General features: G+C 44.3%; 2 protein-coding genes and 2 pseudogenes across 2 annotated transcripts; 2 read left to right on the forward strand and 2 right to left on the reverse strand.

The window, feature by feature from the left end:
• The window catches only part of LOC130392791 (forkhead box protein E4-like), a 1,758-nt pseudogene extending 274 nt beyond the window's left edge, over positions 1–1,484 (forward strand).
• Positions 1,485–5,184: 3,700 nt separating this feature from the next.
• LOC130392793 (forkhead box protein D2-like) lies at positions 5,185–6,318 on the forward strand (annotated as a pseudogene).
• A 4,377-nt stretch (positions 6,319–10,695) lies between these two features.
• Positions 10,696–13,073, reverse strand: foxd2 (forkhead box D2). Its single transcript, XM_056604462.1, has one exon. The coding sequence runs from the start codon at positions 12,649–12,651 to the stop codon at positions 11,539–11,541; it is 1,113 nt and encodes a 370-aa protein (XP_056460437.1). The 5' UTR covers positions 12,652–13,073; the 3' UTR covers positions 10,696–11,538.
• Positions 13,074–16,412: 3,339 nt separating this feature from the next.
• On the reverse strand, positions 16,413–17,687 carry foxe3 (forkhead box E3). The gene has a single exon (XM_056604415.1). It carries the CDS (start codon positions 17,685–17,687, stop codon positions 16,413–16,415), a length of 1,275 nt encoding a protein of 424 aa, XP_056460390.1.

The raw sequence follows: 17,687 nt of genomic DNA on the forward strand, positions 1-17,687 counted from the left end.
CCCCCCCCCCTCCACCCCCTTCCACTCGCCCTTATAAAATGTCACGGCTCCCTCTCACCCTGGATTTAGGCTGACCACTCTCGACCGCGGGGGCATCCAGCTGACTTCACCTTTATGCCAGTGTGGCCAGAGGACTAACTCACTGGCGTCTTCCGCTACATGAGACCGTAGGTCACGGGAGCATCGTCTAAGATAAATAACAGTTTAGAAGGAAGGTGAACACACAATTATTTATGAATCTGGCAATTATTCGTACTATTCGGCATGTGCAACATGACGGCCGAGACGACACAGCACTCGCCGGTGAGGCGTCCAGCCCTGTTGTCCTGTCCCCGAACGTCATCCTGGACTCCCCGCTGCCTCCGCCGTCTGTGATGACACAGGCCCGGTCCAAAGACAACGTCCTCATCAGTCTGAGCCCCGGGGGACCAGTCCCAACACGGAAGACGGGACCGATTTGGTCACAGCGAGGACCACCTGTCGACGACGGGCAGTCGCCGCCGGAAAAGGCCCGTTCAGAGGGGGAAGCCGCCCTACAGCTACATCGCTCTCATCGCTATGGCCATAGCCAACTCGTCGGAGAGGAAACTCACCCTGGGGCATCTATAAGTTCATCATGGAGCGCTTTCCCTTCTACAGAGAGAACTCCAAGAGTGGCAGAACTCCATCCGCCACAACTCTCACCCTCAACGACTGCTTTTGTCAGATCCCGCGGGAGCCAGGCCGGCCGCGGAAGGGCAACTACTGGACTCTAGATCCGCCGCGGAGGACATGTTCGACAACGGCAGCTTCCTGAGGAGAGGAAGAGGTTCAAGCGAACCGACGTGAGCACATACCCGGGATACATGCAGAGCACCAGCGCTTCACGCCGACCCCCATGGGGAGGCCCTCGTACCCTAACACCCTGTACCCGGGTATCGGTTCCGGCTACGGGACCAGCTCGCCACCTCTCCGCACCCGGCGATGCTGCATCACTACCAGAGCTCGGGGGTCGGGCAGGACAGCCGCGCATTTCAGCATCGACAACATCATCAACCAGCAGACGCTCCAGGGCGGGCCGGGGAGGCGGGGAGCTCAACGCCCAGAATCTAGGGTTCGGCGGGCCGGATCTGAGCGGTATGTCCTGCTCTGTCACCGGGTGTCCGACAGTCGGCCTGCTTCCAGACCCAGAATATGAACCACGCCACGAACATGCTCGCAGGACAACGGGAACATCTCCTCCAACCTGACCTCTGGGTACCCTATTCTTCATCTTCTTTCGTCGCCTCCTCCTCCGCCGCCTCATCCTCACTTACCCGCCATGAGCCAGGCGGGCTTCTCCCCCGGAGCTCCCAGTGTCTGCCCGGGAACAGGCTCTCTCTGCCTGCGCTGCGCTCGGGCTCTGCGCCGAACACACGGAACAGCTGCTGGGGCTCTCCAACTCGTACAACAACTCGTACATCCGACAGAGTAATTTTGCATCGGGGTTAGAGCGGTATATGTGAAGGAAACATGGGATAGAGAGAGAGAAAGAGAGAGAGAGAGAGAGAGAGAGAGGAGAGAGAGAGAGAGAGAGAGAGAGAGAGAGAGAGAGAAGAGAGAGGAGAGAGAGAGAGAGAGAGAGAAGAACGAAAAGCAAACAAAATCCTCACGACTAACATTTACAAAACATTCCATTTTTAAGGTGTAAAGCCATCTGATTCGTGTGACTGCGTCGCTGTCCTAACTTATGTGTGGGTGTGTGTGTGTTTGTGTCCACAATTTTTTCTAAAGAGCACTAGTTGTGTGTTGGATATTTTGTTGTTAGTTTGACTTTATGGTCATGTGATGTAATTCTTTTTTTCATATCTATTTAGTTTAGTCACGTGGGCCTATTGTTTATTTTATATTTATAGCTGTGCTACTGATGTTCACATGTTGACTGATGAAATAAAGTTTGATGGTTTTTTATTTCTGATATTAACTGTGGTTTCATTTGAGGATTTCAGTCACAATATCAGATTGATTCCCATGAATGGCGTTTGTGTCTCCCCACCTGAAGATTCATGCGGCATCAGGAAATGTCAATTTTGGGCAAAGTATTTCGTTTTAGGGTTACAGTGGGGATGGCCAATGTTTCAAATGCTTAGCAGCATGCCTGCAGTCCATATAACGGACAGTCAATTCAAATGTATGATGCAAAGGGTCGGTGTTCCGGCCTTTAAGCTCTGCTTTGTCTGCGGTCGTGCATGGGAGCCGCTTGACTATAGCCTATTCGATAATAATGAAACATAAGAGGCTTTTTCTAATTATTAGTGATAATATTTACCCTATAGGCCTATTAGTTAATATATTTAAATAAAGATCCATACGGTATAGAAGTCCAGTTTTTTGTATACAAATAATGCTTTATATAAGGCCTTACAGAAGCAAACTTAAAAATGAATAGGCTATTTTCAATTCGCTGCACGACACCATAATAACGGACTCTGTGGCCCTCTCTGAAATCTATAACTGTTCCTTTTCCAGGGGTCAAGAACATTTCTTAAAATACAAACGTTGAATGGCCTAAATAATAGGCCTACAACTCAAAATAAATACCATCACATGGTCCTCATTCAGATAATGGTCTATCAACTCCGTGTCGCTCTTTATCCAAGTCGGCCCTTCACATTCCAACGGGGGGGCCGTAGTGTATCGGTCCGCAGAGGGTTGGAACCCCACCAACCAACCAACACGCATAATTTCAGGGATGGATTATGCCCCCCCCCCCCCCCCAGAAATCAAGTAGGCCGAAGTTTCGCATTATTTTATTGAAGCAGCAATTAATCAGGGGAATTAATCATTATATTCAAATAGTGGACAGGCAAGAGCGAAAGTTAAACGGAAAGTAACAAGCCGTTCTATAATAATGTTAAGACTCCAATATTGTATCAAGTATTTCATTGAGATAGCCATTTCCACCAGAACCTCCTAACCTCCCCATTGGTTGAATAAAACCCTGGCTGAATGTAACGATACATCAATTAGCCTATGGGCTACTGTGTGATCACTCTGACAATTCCGTGAAAGGTCAACTTTGCTCTGGCGCGACCGTTGTCATTATCCAGCCATGGCGGGACCACAGATGATTGATAGTTGAAATATGAGGCTATAGGGTTGCATTCAGTTTGATGGGCAGTAGAGGGCGCTTTACCTCACAAAATACATCTGCAAAAATGGTTTGGTAAAAAAAAAAATCACATAGGTATTATAGTTAATTGTGTTCATCCACACGAAGTTAATGACATATTCATTTGTTTATAAAAAGCAATTATAGCATGCATGTTTTTTTACATGAAAATCTAATTATTCACAACATCACAATTAGCCCTTCTCATTCGACAATAGGTTGTTTTTCAACAATAGCCTTATCATAAATAATCGGCTAACATTATTTTTATGATAGGCTATGGTGTGTGGTTGACACAGCTGATATGCCATTTAATAAATAGGTTAGGTCTACATGTCACCGGCGGCTTTTAAGAAGTAGGCCATGGGTATAGCCTTGAAACAAATACAAACCAGGTAATACCATGTGCGTGAAACCTTCTAATATCATATTTGCCTAGATTCAATATTTAATATTTGCATTTATTGATCACAGGCTTTTAGTATTTACCTTTTAGAGAAATTGACAAATTGTAATTTCCGTTAATCAAAGGCTTGGACACGGTTCTCCTTTGTGGTTGGTCTGACTCGCATCATGTGACTCACATTCACCACAACCCTTTTAAAAATAAACTCAGCACAGTAAGAAACGTTATGGCCCCACAATATACCCTGAAGAGGCAGCATGCGTAGTTCCCCCTGAAGTGCCTTGCTTTTGAACTGATGCTTGAGTCTGTGATCGTTTGGCCTACATCCGTGTCGTAGATGAATGAGGTGATGATGCGTGCGAATTAACGCCATGTTTCTTCAACCTAATGACAGGAATGTCTTGACGTCTGTGTGCTCTGAAGGGCCCAAAGACATCACATCGCCGTGTCATCTCTACCATCTCGCATAACGAAGATGGATCGGAGCAGGTTTCAACTGCAAGGGCCTTGTGTTTATCCATATGCGAATTATGTAGAAAATGCAGATGGATAATGTTATGACTTCTTGACAAGCAAAACATGAACTCGTGAGAAATGATCAGGGACAACCTTTAAAATCCTTTTTTATATATTTTGTATTCATATGAATAAAGGCTGCATAGTGTTTAAAAGTCTGGACGTTTGTTATGCTTTTGTTACATGCTCGTTTCATTGAGGAAAGTCATGGAGGTTTAGGAAATGATAATAAAAAATGGAAATGAAAATGCAATCGCTGAAAATGTTTAGCCTAACATGTGAACAATGATACGTAAATATATAATGAATATTGTCTGTAGCTCATGTAGGTAATCAAGCAGTTTGAAATCCACATTTTAATTTTACGCCTATTTTCTATCATTCGTTTATTATTATTGGTATAGTTGACCAATATGATGTTGCATTGTTTATATTGTGATCATGTCGGGCTGGCAGACTTTTCTGAATCTTAATCCATCAATTAATATAAAATAAATTTGGGACATTAACTCTATCAACATTACCAGCATGCCCTTAATCACACCATTAGTATGGGTTACACTCTAAAGTGGCCTGAAATCGATTAATGATTATGATGGGGCTCACGCTCGCCATCCTAACTGACCAAAGGTTCCACAATCTCTTTGAGTTCCTGGTCAACAGTGACACGATGTCACGTGGTCGGTGCCGTCAGATAAAAAGCTTTTGAGGGCTATGAAGGAGGAGAGTGTGAGACTTCCACTGGATACTTACCCATTCCTGCGCGTGAAAATACAGCCTTTTGGATATATTCTCGCGTGACCTCGCGTAACAGAGGTACAAACCAGAACGCAAGTCCTCGTTTAATGGGAAAAAAACTGTTTTCAATCCAAGAAGTTTTTTCTTCGCGTGAAATCCAAAGTTTTGCCTTGAGTGAGTGCACGCGATCCCAATCCGTGAATGGTCGTCGGACACGCAGAACACACAGGTCAATGACTTTTTAATCTTTCTCACACCATTTATTCTGAAATGTGTTGGTACAGCTGTCGAAGAAGCCTGGTGTAGTGTTAGGGATTGGATCTTGCAGACTACAGACTTCAGTATCTAAATCAGGCGATAGGAGCTGACAGAAGGGACCGCAGAGAGCGGACGATAAACGGTTTCTTCCAAGGATGACTTTAGGGGCGGAAATGTCCGACAGCTCTGCATTGTCCGAAGACTTGGACATCGATGTGGTCGGGGGAGATATCGCAGTGGGCAAAGACGGAAAATATATGCATCACGATTTTAACTTGGACAATGACTCCGACGATAACTTCTCTCAGAATGCCAGTGAGAGGGTGTCCTCCCCGGGACTCAGCAGCTCCGAGTGTCAGTCAGAGCAGATGGGCTCCAACGCCGAGCCCGGGAGCATGGTTGGGGACAAACCCAGCAAAAGTGCCCTCGTAAAGCCACCCTACTCATATATAGCTCTTATCACCATGGCAATCCTGCAGAGTCCCAAAAAGCGCCTCACCTTGAGCGAAATCTGCGAGTTCATCAGCAACAGGTTCCCATACTACAGAAAAATTCCCCGCTTGGCAAAACTCAATCCGCCACAACCTTTCCCTTAACGACTGCTTCGTCAAAATCCCCCGGGAACCTGGGAACCCTGGAAAAGGCAACTACTGGACCCTGGACCCCGAGTCCGCGGACATGTTTGACAACGGGAGCTTTTTACGCAGGAGGCGCGCTTCAAGAGACATCAAACCAATGAAATCTTAAGGGACTCCGGGGGTTTTCTGCCAGGGTTTGGATATGGCCCCTACGGGTACAACTATGGACTCCAGCTGCAGAACTTCCACGCGGCTCACAATCCGTATCACCCGCACCATCCGGGAGCGCGTTCCCGTTCAAGCGCGCCGTGCGCACTGCCTACTCCAGCCTCGATGTTCCCCACGCCCCATCCCTTACCCTCTCTCTTAAGTGCCGATTTACGAAAGCCATTTTACCCCCAACTAAGCCCCACTTTACCAAGCTTGCCACCCCTCAAAACGGACACTACCGTGCCGAGCAGGCCCTCTTTCTCCATCGACAACATCATTGGCGCCGCCACTCCACGGCCTCGTCGTACGGCTCACAGTCCAGCAACCAGGCGCAGATCCTGGCCATGCTGACCCCGGCACTCGCCTCTGCCTCCAACCACTTAAACATCTCACAGGAGAGCATATTACTAGCGGGATCAGCGAGCCGGCGTTCACAAGCAAAACGTCCATATGAACACTTGTCCTTTCTAAATGCCCGGTGACAATTATCACTTCGAACGGGCGTCATTAACAGCCCATTGTGGTAGTACCGACCGTTTTGGGAAGGTAGGATAAACATTCGTTGCGGGAGGGGAAAAAGAGTGTCGAGACTCTCTTTCACTGTTCATACGATGCGAGAAAGGATAACTTAAAATGTATATTTATGTTTTTTTTTCTTTTTTTTTGTAAATATGTGAATAATAACGAGAAAAACAAGACGATTTGAGAAAGGGTCTTCTTACTCATAGTTATTGTACATTTTTGTCCTGGATTGGTCGAGTATGAAAATATCATTTTTATTTAACATAAGTTAAATGTCTCTTATCTCTATTGGGATGATTTGCGTTTGAAATAATAATAATAATAATATTATAATAATTGAGATTTCTATGGTTTGTATTGTTTTTATATTTTGTGAGAAATAAAGCACTGTTGTTGGCATAGGCTTACATAACCGCAAACTCAGGTTTTTTAGAAAGCACATCCAGAGAAATGGGGTTCTGATAATAAATGCCTAACCTTTTCCACCACAACTCCAGATCTCCTCTTACAGGCCGTCTCGATAAATGTGTGACTTTACCATTTCATATTGTCATGGGCATGTAGGTTATGGGTATTGGTGTAAAGAAGAGCGTGAACTCTCTCTCTGTCTCTCCTCTCGCCCTCTTTCTGTTTAACTGTTGTGCGTATAGGGTTCGTTTCTATCTATTTCACATCAAATTAATCTGTGTTAATCCGTATGTCTTGTGTTGCCAATAGAGAGAGACAACCCAATGTTTATAGGCCATTTTTGTTGTAATGACAAGAAATAAATGTTTGTGAATTTCAACATACATCTGGTTAACTTTTTCTATTGCTTTACGAGAAGTCCGTATTAGGCCTAAATAGTCTTCTCAAATATGATTTGTGAAAAAAAACACCTAATTTAATAATATTTCATTGAAATGATGCAATTTGTGAGGCTATGCAATTTGTAATATTATAGCCTAAGCGTTAGTATTACAGTTACCAATGAAGATTAGCCATTAGGCGGTAAAGTTGACTACAATCGTTATCGTTATTATATGATTATCTATACAAATACATAAAATCCTTACAATTGTTTAAAGGTTGATTTTAGCTGTAGTAATTAAATATATTAACCTATATCTTCCGGAAACTCAAAATTTAAAAAATACACAATATTTGGTCTAGGCCTACTTAGTGTTAAATACCTAATTAAAACCACTTAATTGGGTGGAAAATCCCCATCCGTATGCTGACTCGGTTTACTTGTTGTCTCCTTTTTGAACAAAATAAATCTAGCAGCCTAATTTCGATGGAGATATTGAAAAGCCCCTTAATCGTATAGCTACCGTCGACAGTGAGAAATATCACGCAACAGTAGGCAAGGATTTCTCTTGTGTGGCTTTGGGGCCACTTGTAAAGGACCATTTTCTAGCAAGTTACAAAAGCCCTAGTGAATGGGGACGCGAGTGGGCCACGGCGGTCTGTAATTGAAAGTGAGCGTTCTACAAGGATACCCACGATCCCTCGGGGCTTCCTTGCTAATTTGTAGCAGCATTTTTCATCGGTGCTCCTAATCCACCATAATGCGGCTTTTTTGCCCGTTTGTTGATGTTGTCAGCGAAGACCCCGTGCCCAGGGCCTGAATATGCACACAGCGAGTGGTCCCCTGTGAGTCGAGCCACACACATTTAGCCCCTGAAAAGCAATCTTCTCAAAAGGCCCTCGGTTTGGGCCGCTTTCATGTCATCTGTGTTGTCTCGGGATACATATAAAAGAAGCACAGGGACGGGGCTACAGAAAACAGACCCATTGGTCTATTGCAGAGTTGGTCGGACACATGTTCCCCGACAGAAGGGGGTGTAAAGCCTCCTTTATTTGCCAGATCTGTGTGCAAATGGTTAAATTAGTTTGCGGGGTGTTTTGACAGATGATTATTAAGGCAGGACGGTGGGAGGGCTGACTCCCGGCTCTCTCCAATTCTTTGAAACGGGCACCGACACAGTCCTGCTTTCTTCATCCAGACGCTCCCTTTATTTACCCCTTCCTTTATTTCTGCTTTAGGCCTACTATAGCGTGAATTAAAGCTCTTATTATACCGCCGGTGAGTAACACTTTGGTAGGACTATATCATGTCCATGGTTCCTGCATTTCCATCTCACAGATCTCTTCAAATACAAATGTAGTAATAAAATGGCATGAAATATTAGGCCTATATATTTGATGCCCGGTTAGATATCCATGTTTGTCATCGTTTGCATGGCAATGAGTTGGAATCCCCATGAAGTGACTATTCCCGTCAGGAACTGTTTGCAAATGCATTAGTAGTAATAGCCCACCACAGGTAATTTGGATTCCATTCACGGCAAAAATTAAAAATCGTCAGCAACATCATAGTCGGGAGCAATAATTATTTAAATATATGCTTATATAAATTCAAAAATATAATTATTATTAGACGCCATCCTTCCTTCTTTCTTCTTCTTCTTCTTTCTTCTTCTTCTTCTTCTTCTTCTTCTTCTTCTTCTCTCTTCTTCTTCTTTCTTTTCTTCTTCTTCTTTCTTCTTCTTCTTCTCTTCTTCTTCTTCTTCTTTAGTATTCTTATTATTAATGTAATAAGATACTAGAGAAGAAGAAGAAGAAGAAGAAGAAGAAGAAGAAGAAGAAGAAGAAGAAGAAGAAGAAGAAGAAGAAGAAGAAGAAGAAGAAGAAGAAGAAGAAGGATGGCGTCTAATAATAATTATTATTTTGAATTTATATAAGCATATATATTTTAAATAATTATTGCTCCCGACTATGATGTTGCTGACGATTTTTAATTTTTGCCGTGAATGGAATCCAAATTACCTGTGGTGGGCTATTACTACTAATGCATTTGCAAACAGTTCCTGACGGGAATAGTCACTTCATGGGGATTCCAACTCATTTGCCATGCAAACGATGACAAACATGGATATCTAACCGGGCATCAAATATATAGGCCTATATATTTCATGCCATTTTATTACCTACATTTGTATTTGAAGAGATCTGTGAGATGGAAATGCAGGAACCATGGACATGATATAGTCCTACCAAAGTGTTACTCACCGGCGGTATAATAAGAGCTTTAATTCACGCTATAGTAGGCCTAAAGCAGAAATAAAGGAAGGGGTAAATAAAGGGAGCGTCTGGATGAAGAAAGCAGGACTGTGTCGGTGCCCGTTTCAAAGAATTGGAGAGAGCCGGGAGTCAGCCCTCCCACCGTCCTGCCTTAATAATCATCTGTCAAAACACCCCGCAAACTAATTTAACCATTTGCACACAGATCTGGCAAATAAAGGAGGCTTTACACCCCCTTCTGTCGGGGAACATGTGTCCGACCAACTCTGCAATAGACCAATGGGTCTGTTTTCTGTAGCCCCGTCCCTGTGCTTCTTTTATATGTATCCCGAGACAACACAGATGACATGAAAGCGGCCCAAACCGAGGGCCTTTTGAGAAGATTGCTTTTCAGGGGCTAAATGTGTGTGGCTCGACTCACAGGGGACCACTCGCTGTGTGCATATTCAGGCCCTGGGCACGGGGTCTTCGCTGACAACATCAACAAACGGGCAAAAAAGCCGCATTATGGTGGATTAGGAGCACCCGATGAAAAATGCTGCTACAAATTAGCAAGGAAGCCCCGAGGGATCGTGGGTATCCTTGTAGAACGCTCACTTTCAATTACAGACCGCCGTGGCCCACTCGCGTCCCCATTCACTAGGGCTTTTGTAACTTGCTAGAAAATGGTCCTTTACAAGTGGCCCCAAAGCCACACAAGAGAAATCCTTGCCTACTGTTGCGTGATATTTCTCACTGTCGACGGTTAGCTATACGATTAAGGGGCTTTTCAATATCTCCATCGAAATTAGGCTGCTAGATTTATTTTGTTCAAAAAGGAGACAACAAGTAAACCGAGTCAGCATACGGATGGGGATTTTCCACCCAATTAAGTGGTTTTAATTAGGTATTTAACACTAAGTAGGCCTAGACCAAATATTGTGTTATTTTTTAAATTTTGAGTTTCCGGAAGATATAGGTTAATATATTTAATTACTACAGCTAAAATCAACCTTTAAACAATTGTAAGGATTTTATGTATTTGTATAGATAATCATATAATAACGATAACGATTGTAGTCAACTTTACCGCCTAATGGCTAATCTTCATTGGTAACTGTAATACTAACGCTTAGGCTATAATATTACAAATTGCATAGCCTCACAAATTGCATCATTTCAATGAAAATATTATTAAATTAGGTGTTTTTTTTCACAAATCATATTTGAGAAGACTATATTTAGGCCTAATACGGACTTCTCGTAAAGCAATAGAAAAAGTTAACCAGATGTATGTTGAAATTCACAAACATTTATTATTCTTGTCATTACAACAAAAATGGCCTATAAACATTGGGTTTGTCTCTCTCTATTGGCAACACAAGACATACGCTTCACAGATTAATTTGATGTGAAATAGATAGAAACGAACCCTATACGCACAACAGTTAAACAGAAAGAGGGCGAGAGAGAGACAGAGAGAGAGTTCACGCTCTTCTTTACACCAATACCCATAACCTACATGCCCATGACAATATGAAATGGTAAAGTCACACATTTATCGAGACGGCCTGTAAGAGGAGATCTGGAGTTGTGGTGGAAAAGGTTAGGCATTTATTATCAGAACCCCATTTCTCTGGATGTGCTTTCTAAAAAACCTGAGTTTGCGGTTTATGTAAGCCTATGCCAACAACAGTGCTTTATTTCTCACAAAATATAAAAACAATACAAACCATAGAAATCTCAATTATTATAATTATTATTATTATTATTTATTTCAAACGCAAATCATCCCAATAGAGATAAGAGACATTTAACTTATGTTAAATAAAAATGATATTTTCATACTCGACCAATCCAGGACAAAAATGTACAATAACTATGAGTAAGAAGACCCTTTCTCAAATCGTCTTGTTTTTCTCGTTATTATTCACATATTTACAAAAAAAAAGAAAAAAAACATAAATATACATTTTAAGTTATCCTTTCTCGCATCGTATGAACAGTGAAAGAGAGTCTCGACACTCTTTTTCCCCTCCCGCAACGAATGTTTATCCTACCTTCCCAAAACGGTCGGTACTACCACAATGGGCTGTTAATGACGCCCGTTCGAAGTGATAATTGTCACCGGGCATTTAGAAAGGACAAGTGTTCATATTGGACGTTTTGCTTGTGAACGCCTGGCTCGCTGATCCCGCTAGTAATATGCTCTCCTGTGAGATGTTTAAGTGGTTGGAGGCAGAGGCGAGTGCCGGGGTCAGCATGGCCAGGATCTGCGCCTGGTTGCTGGACTGTGAGCCGTACGACGAGGCCGTGGAGTTGGCGGCGCCAATGATGTTGTCGATGGAGAAAGAGGGCCTGCTCGGCACGGTAGTGTCCGTTTTGAGGGGTGGCAAGCTTGGTAAAGTGGGGCTTAGTTGGGGGTAAAATGGCTTTCGTAAATCGGCACTTAAGAGAGAGGGTAAGGGATGGGGCGTGGGGAACATCGAGGCTGGAGTAGGCAGTGCGCACGGCGCGCTTTGGAACGGGAACGCGCTCCCCGGATGGTGCGGGTGATACGGATTGTGAGCCGCGTGGAAGTTCTGCAGCTGGAGTCCATAGTTGTACCCGTAGGGGCCATATCCAAACCCTGGCAGAAAACCCCCGGAGTCCCTTAAGATTTCATTGGTTTGATGTCTCTTGAAGCGCTTCCTCCTGCGTAAAAAGCTCCCGTTGTCAAACATGTCCGCGGACTCGGGGTCCAGGGTCCAGTAGTTGCCTTTTCCAGGGTTCCCAGGTTCCCGGGGGATTTTGACGAAGCAGTCGTTAAGGGAAAGGTTGTGGCGGATTGAGTTTTGCCAAGCGGGGAATTTTTCTCTGTAGTATGGGAACCTGTTGCTGATGAACTCGCAGATTTCGCTCAAGGTGAGGCGCTTTTTGGGACTCTGCAGGATTGCCATGGTGATAAGAGCTATATATGAGTAGGGTGGCTTTACGAGGGCACTTTTGCTGGGTTTGTCCCCAACCATGCTCCCGGGCTCGGCGTTGGAGCCCATCTGCTCTGACTGACACTCGGAGCTGCTGAGTCCCGGGGAGGACACCCTCTCACTGGCATTCTGAGAGAAGTTATCGTCGGAGTCATTGTCCAAGTTAAAATCGTGATGCATATATTTTCCGTCTTTGCCCACTGCGATATCTCCCCCGACCACATCGATGTCCAAGTCTTCGGACAATGCAGAGCTGTCGGACATTTCCGCCCCTAAAGTCATCCTTGGAAGAAACCGTTTATCGTCCGCTCTCTCGCGGTCCCTTCTGTCAGCTCCTATCGCCTGATTTAGATACTGAAGTCTGTAGTCTGCAAGATCCAATCCCTAACACTACACCAGGCTTCTTCGACAGCTGTACCAACACATTTCAGAATAAATGGTGTGAGAAAGATTAAAAAGTCATTGACCTGTGTGTTCTGCGTGTCCGACGACCATTCACGGATTGGGATCGCGTGCACTCACTCAAGGCAAAACTTTGGATTTCACGCGAAGAAAAAACTTCTTGGATTGAAAACAGTTTTTTTCCCATTAAACGAGGACTTGCGTTCTGGTTTGTACCTCTGTTACGCGAGGTCACGCGAGAATATATCCAAAAGGCTGTATTTTCACGCGCAGGAATGGGTAAGTATCCAGTGGAAGTCTCACACTCTCCTCCTTCATAGCCCTCAAAAGCTTTTTATCTGACGGCACCGACCACGTGACATCGTGTCACTGTTGACCAGGAACTCAAAGAGATTGTGGAACCTTTGGTCAGTTAGGATGGCGAGCGTGAGCCCCATCATAATCATTAATTCGATTTCAGGCCACTTTAGAGTGTAACCCATACTAATGGTGTGATTAAGGGCATGCTGGTATAATGTTGATAGAGTTAATGTCCCAAATTTATTTTATATTAATTGATGGATTAAGATTCAGAAAAGTCTGCCAGCCCGACATGATCACAATATAAACAATGCAACATCATATTGGTCAACTATACCAATAATAATAAACGAATGATAGAAAATAGGCGTAAAATTAAAATGTGGATTTCAAACTGCTTGATTACCTACATGAGCTACAGACAATATTCATTATATATTTACGTATCATTGTTCACATGTTTAGGCTAAACATTTTCAGCGATTGCATTTTCATTTCCATTTTTTATTATCATTTCCTAAACCTCCATGACTTTCCTCAATGAAACGAGCATGTAACAAAAGCATAACAAAACAACGTCCAGACTTTTAAACACTATGCAGCCTTTATTCATATGAATACAAAATATATAAAAAAGGATTTTAAAGGTTGTCCCTGATCATTTCTCACGAGTTTCATGTTTTGCTTGTCAAGAAGTCATAACATTATCCATCTGCATTTTCTACATAATTCGCATATGGATAAACACAAGGCCCTTGCAGTTGAAACCTGCTCCGATCCATCTTCGTTATGCGAGATGGTAGAGATGACACGGCGATGTGATGTCTTTGGGCCCTTCAGAGCACACAGACGTCAAGACATTCCTGTCATTAGGTTGAAGAAACATGGCGTTAATTCGCACGCATCATCACCTCATTCATCTACGACACGGATGTAGGCCAAACGATCACAGACTCAAGCATCAGTTCAAAAGCAAGGCACTTCAGGGGGAACTACGCATGCTGCCTCTTCAGGGTATATTGTGGGGCCATAACGTTTCTTACTGTGCTGAGTTTATTTTTAAAAGGGTTGTGGTGAATGTGAGTCACATGATGCGAGTCAGACCAACCACAAAGGAGAACCGTGTCCAAGCCTTTGATTAACGGAAATTACAATTTGTCAATTTCTCTAAAAGGTAAATACTAAAAGCCTGTGATCAATAAATGCAAATATTAAATATTGAATCTAGGCAAATATGATATTAGAAGGTTTCACGCACATGGTATTACCTGTGTTTGTATTTGTTTCAAGGCTATACCCATGGCCTACTTCTTAAAAGCCGCCCGGTGACATGTAGACCTAACCTATTTATTAAATGGCATATCAGCTGTGTCAACCACACACCATAGCCTATCATAAAAATAATGTTAGCCGATTATTTATGATAAGGCTATTGTTGAAAAACAACCTATTGTCGAATGAGAAGGGCTAATTGTGATGTTGTGAATAATTAGATTTTTCATGTAAAAAAACATGCATGCTATAATTGCTTTATTATAAACAAATGAATATGTCATTAACTTCGTGTGGATGAACACAATTTAACTATAATACCTATGTGATTTTTTTTTTTACCAAACCATTTTTGCAGATGTATTTTGTGAGGTCAAAGCGCCCTCTACTGCCCATCAAACTGAATGCAACCCTATAGCCTCATATTTCAACTATCAATCATCTGTGGTCCCGCCCATGGCTGGATAATGACAACGGTCGCGCCAGAGCAAAGTTGACCTTTCACGGAATTGTCAGAGTGATCACACAGTAGCCCATAGGCTAATTGATGTATCGTTACATTCAGCCAGGGTTTTATTCAACCAATGGGGAGGTTAGGAGGTTCTGGTGGAAATGGCTATCTCAATGAAATACTTGATACAATATTTGGAGTCTTAACATTATTATAGAACGGCTTGTCTACTTTCCGTTTAACTTTCCGCTCTTGCCTGTCCACTATTTGAATATAATGATTAATTTCCCCTGATTAATTGCTGCTTCAATAAAATAAATGCGAAACTTCGGCCTACTTGATTCTGGGGGGGGGGGGGGGGCATAATCCATCCCTGAAATTATGCGTGTTGGTTGGTTGGTGGGGTTCCAACCCTCTGCGGACCGATACACTACGGCCCCCCCGTTGGAATGTGAAGGGCCGACTCTTGGATAAAGAGCGACACGGAGTTGATAGACCATTATCTGAATGAGGACCATGTGATGGTATTTTATTTTGAAGTTGTAGGCCTATTATTTAGGCCATTCAACGTTTGTATTTTAAGAAATTTTCTTGACCCCTGGAAAAAGGAACAGTTATAGATGTTTCAGAGAGGGCACAGAGTCCGTTATTATGGTGTCGTGCAGCGAATTGAAAATAGCCTATTCATTTTTAAGTTTGCTTCTGTAAGGCCTTATATAAAGCATTATTTGTATACAAAAAACTGGACTTCTATACCGTATGGATCTTTATTTAAATATATTTAACTAATAGGCCTATAGGGTAAATATTATCACTAAATAATTAGAAAAAGCCTCTTATGTTTCATTATTATCGAATAGGCTATAGTCAAGCGGCTCCCATGCACGACCGCAGACAAAGCAGAGCTTAAAGGCCGGAAACACCGACCCTTTGCATCAATACATTTGAATTGACTGTCCGTTATATGGACTGCAGGCATGCTGCTAAGCATTTGAAACATTGGCCATCCCTCACTGTAACCCTAAAACGAAATACTTTGCCCAAAATTGACATTTCCTGATGCCGCATGAATCTTTCAGGTGGGAGACACAACGCCATTCATGGGAATCAATCTGATATTGTGACTGAAATCCTCAAATGAAACCACAGTTAATATCAGAAATAAAAACCATCAAACTTTATTTCATCAGTCAACATGTGAACATCAGTAGCACAGCTATAAATATAAAATAAACAATAGGCCCACGTGACTAAACTAAATAGATTATGAAAAAAAGAATTACATCACATGACCATTAAAGTCAAACTAACAACAATAATATCCAACACACAACTAGTGCTCTTTAGAAAAAAATTGTGGACACAAACACACACACACACCCACACATAAGTTAGGACAGCGACGCAGTCACACGAATCAGATGGCTTTACACCTTAAAAATGGAATGTTTTGTAAATGTTAGTCGTGAGGATTTTGTTGTGCTTTCCGTTTCTCTCTCTCTCTCTCTCTCTCTCCCTCTCTCTCTCTCTCTCTCTCTCTCTCTCTCTCTCTCTCTCTCTCTCTCTCTCTCTCTCTCTCTCTCTCTCTCTCTTTCTCTCTCTCTATCCCATGTTTCCTTCACATATACCGCTCTAACCCCGATGCAAAATTACTCTGTCGGATGTACGAGTTGTTGTACGAGTTGGAGAGCCCCAGCAGCTGTTCCGTGTGTTCGGCGCAGGAGCCCGAGCGCAGCGCAGGCAGAGAGAGCCTGTTCCCCGGGCAGTACACCTGGGAGCTCCCGGGGGAGAAGCCCGCCTGGCTCATGGCGGGTAAGTGAGGATGAGGCGGCGGAGGAGGAGGCGACGAAGAAGATGAAGAATAGGGGTACCCAGAGGTCAGGTTGGAGGAGATGTTCCCGTTGTTCCTGCCGAGCATGTTCGTGGCGTGGTTCATATTCTGGGTCTGGAAGCAGGCCGACTGATCGGACACCCCGGTGACAGAGCAGGACATACCGCTCAGATCCGGCCCGCCGAACCCTAGATTCTGGGCGTTGAGCTCCCCGCCTCCCCCGGGCCCGCCCTGGAGCGTCTGCTGGTTGATGATGTTGTCGATGCTGAACATGCGCGGCTGTCCCTGCCCGACCCCCGAGCTCTGGTAGTGATGCAGCATCGCCGGGTGCGGAGAGGTGGCGAGCTGGGTCCCGTAGCCGGAACCGATACCCGGGTACAGGGTGTTAGGGTACGAGGGCCTCCCCATGGGGGTCGGCGTGAAGGCGCTGGTGCTCTGCATGTATCCCGGGTATGTGCTCACGTCGGTTCGCTTGAACCTCTTCCTCCTCCTCAGGAAGCTGCCGTTGTCGAACATGTCCTCCGCGGCGGGATCTAGAGTCCAGTAGTTGCCCTTCCCGGGCCGGCCTGGCTCCCGCGGGATCTTGACAAAGCAGTCGTTGAGGGTGAGGTTGTGGCGGATGGAGTTCTGCCACTTCTTGGAGTTCTCTCTGTAGAAGGGAAAGCGCTCCATGATGAACTTATAGATGCCCCCCAGGGTGAGTTTCCTCTCCGACGAGTTGGCTATGGCCATAGCGATGAGAGCGATGTAGCTGTAGGGCGGCTTCCCCCTCTGAACGGGCCTTTTCCGGCGGCGACTGCCCGTCGTCGACAGGTGGTCCTCGCTGTGACCCAAATCGGTCCCGTCTTCCGTGTTGGGACTGGTCCCCCGGGGCTCAGACTTGATGAGGACGTTGTCTTTGGACCGGGCCTGTGTCATCACAGACGGCGGAGGCAGCGGGGAGTCCAGGCTGACGTTCGGGGACAGGACAACAGGGCTGGACGCCTCCACCGGCGAGTGCTGTGTCGTCTCGGCCGTCATGTTGCACATGCCCGAATAGTACGAATAATTTGCCAGATTCAT

Source organism: Gadus chalcogrammus, chromosome 12 (genome assembly GCF_026213295.1).
Source record: "Gadus chalcogrammus isolate NIFS_2021 chromosome 12, NIFS_Gcha_1.0, whole genome shotgun sequence".
NCBI lineage: Eukaryota > Metazoa > Chordata > Actinopteri > Gadiformes > Gadidae > Gadus > Gadus chalcogrammus.

Coding starts and splice junctions, on each gene's coding strand:
- foxd2 (XM_056604462.1), bottom strand. CDS start 12,651: ATGACTTTAGGGGCGGAAATGTCCGACAGCTCTGCATTGTCCGAAGAC.
- foxe3 (XM_056604415.1), bottom strand. CDS start 17,687: ATGAATCTGGCAAATTATTCGTACTATTCGGGCATGTGCAACATGACG.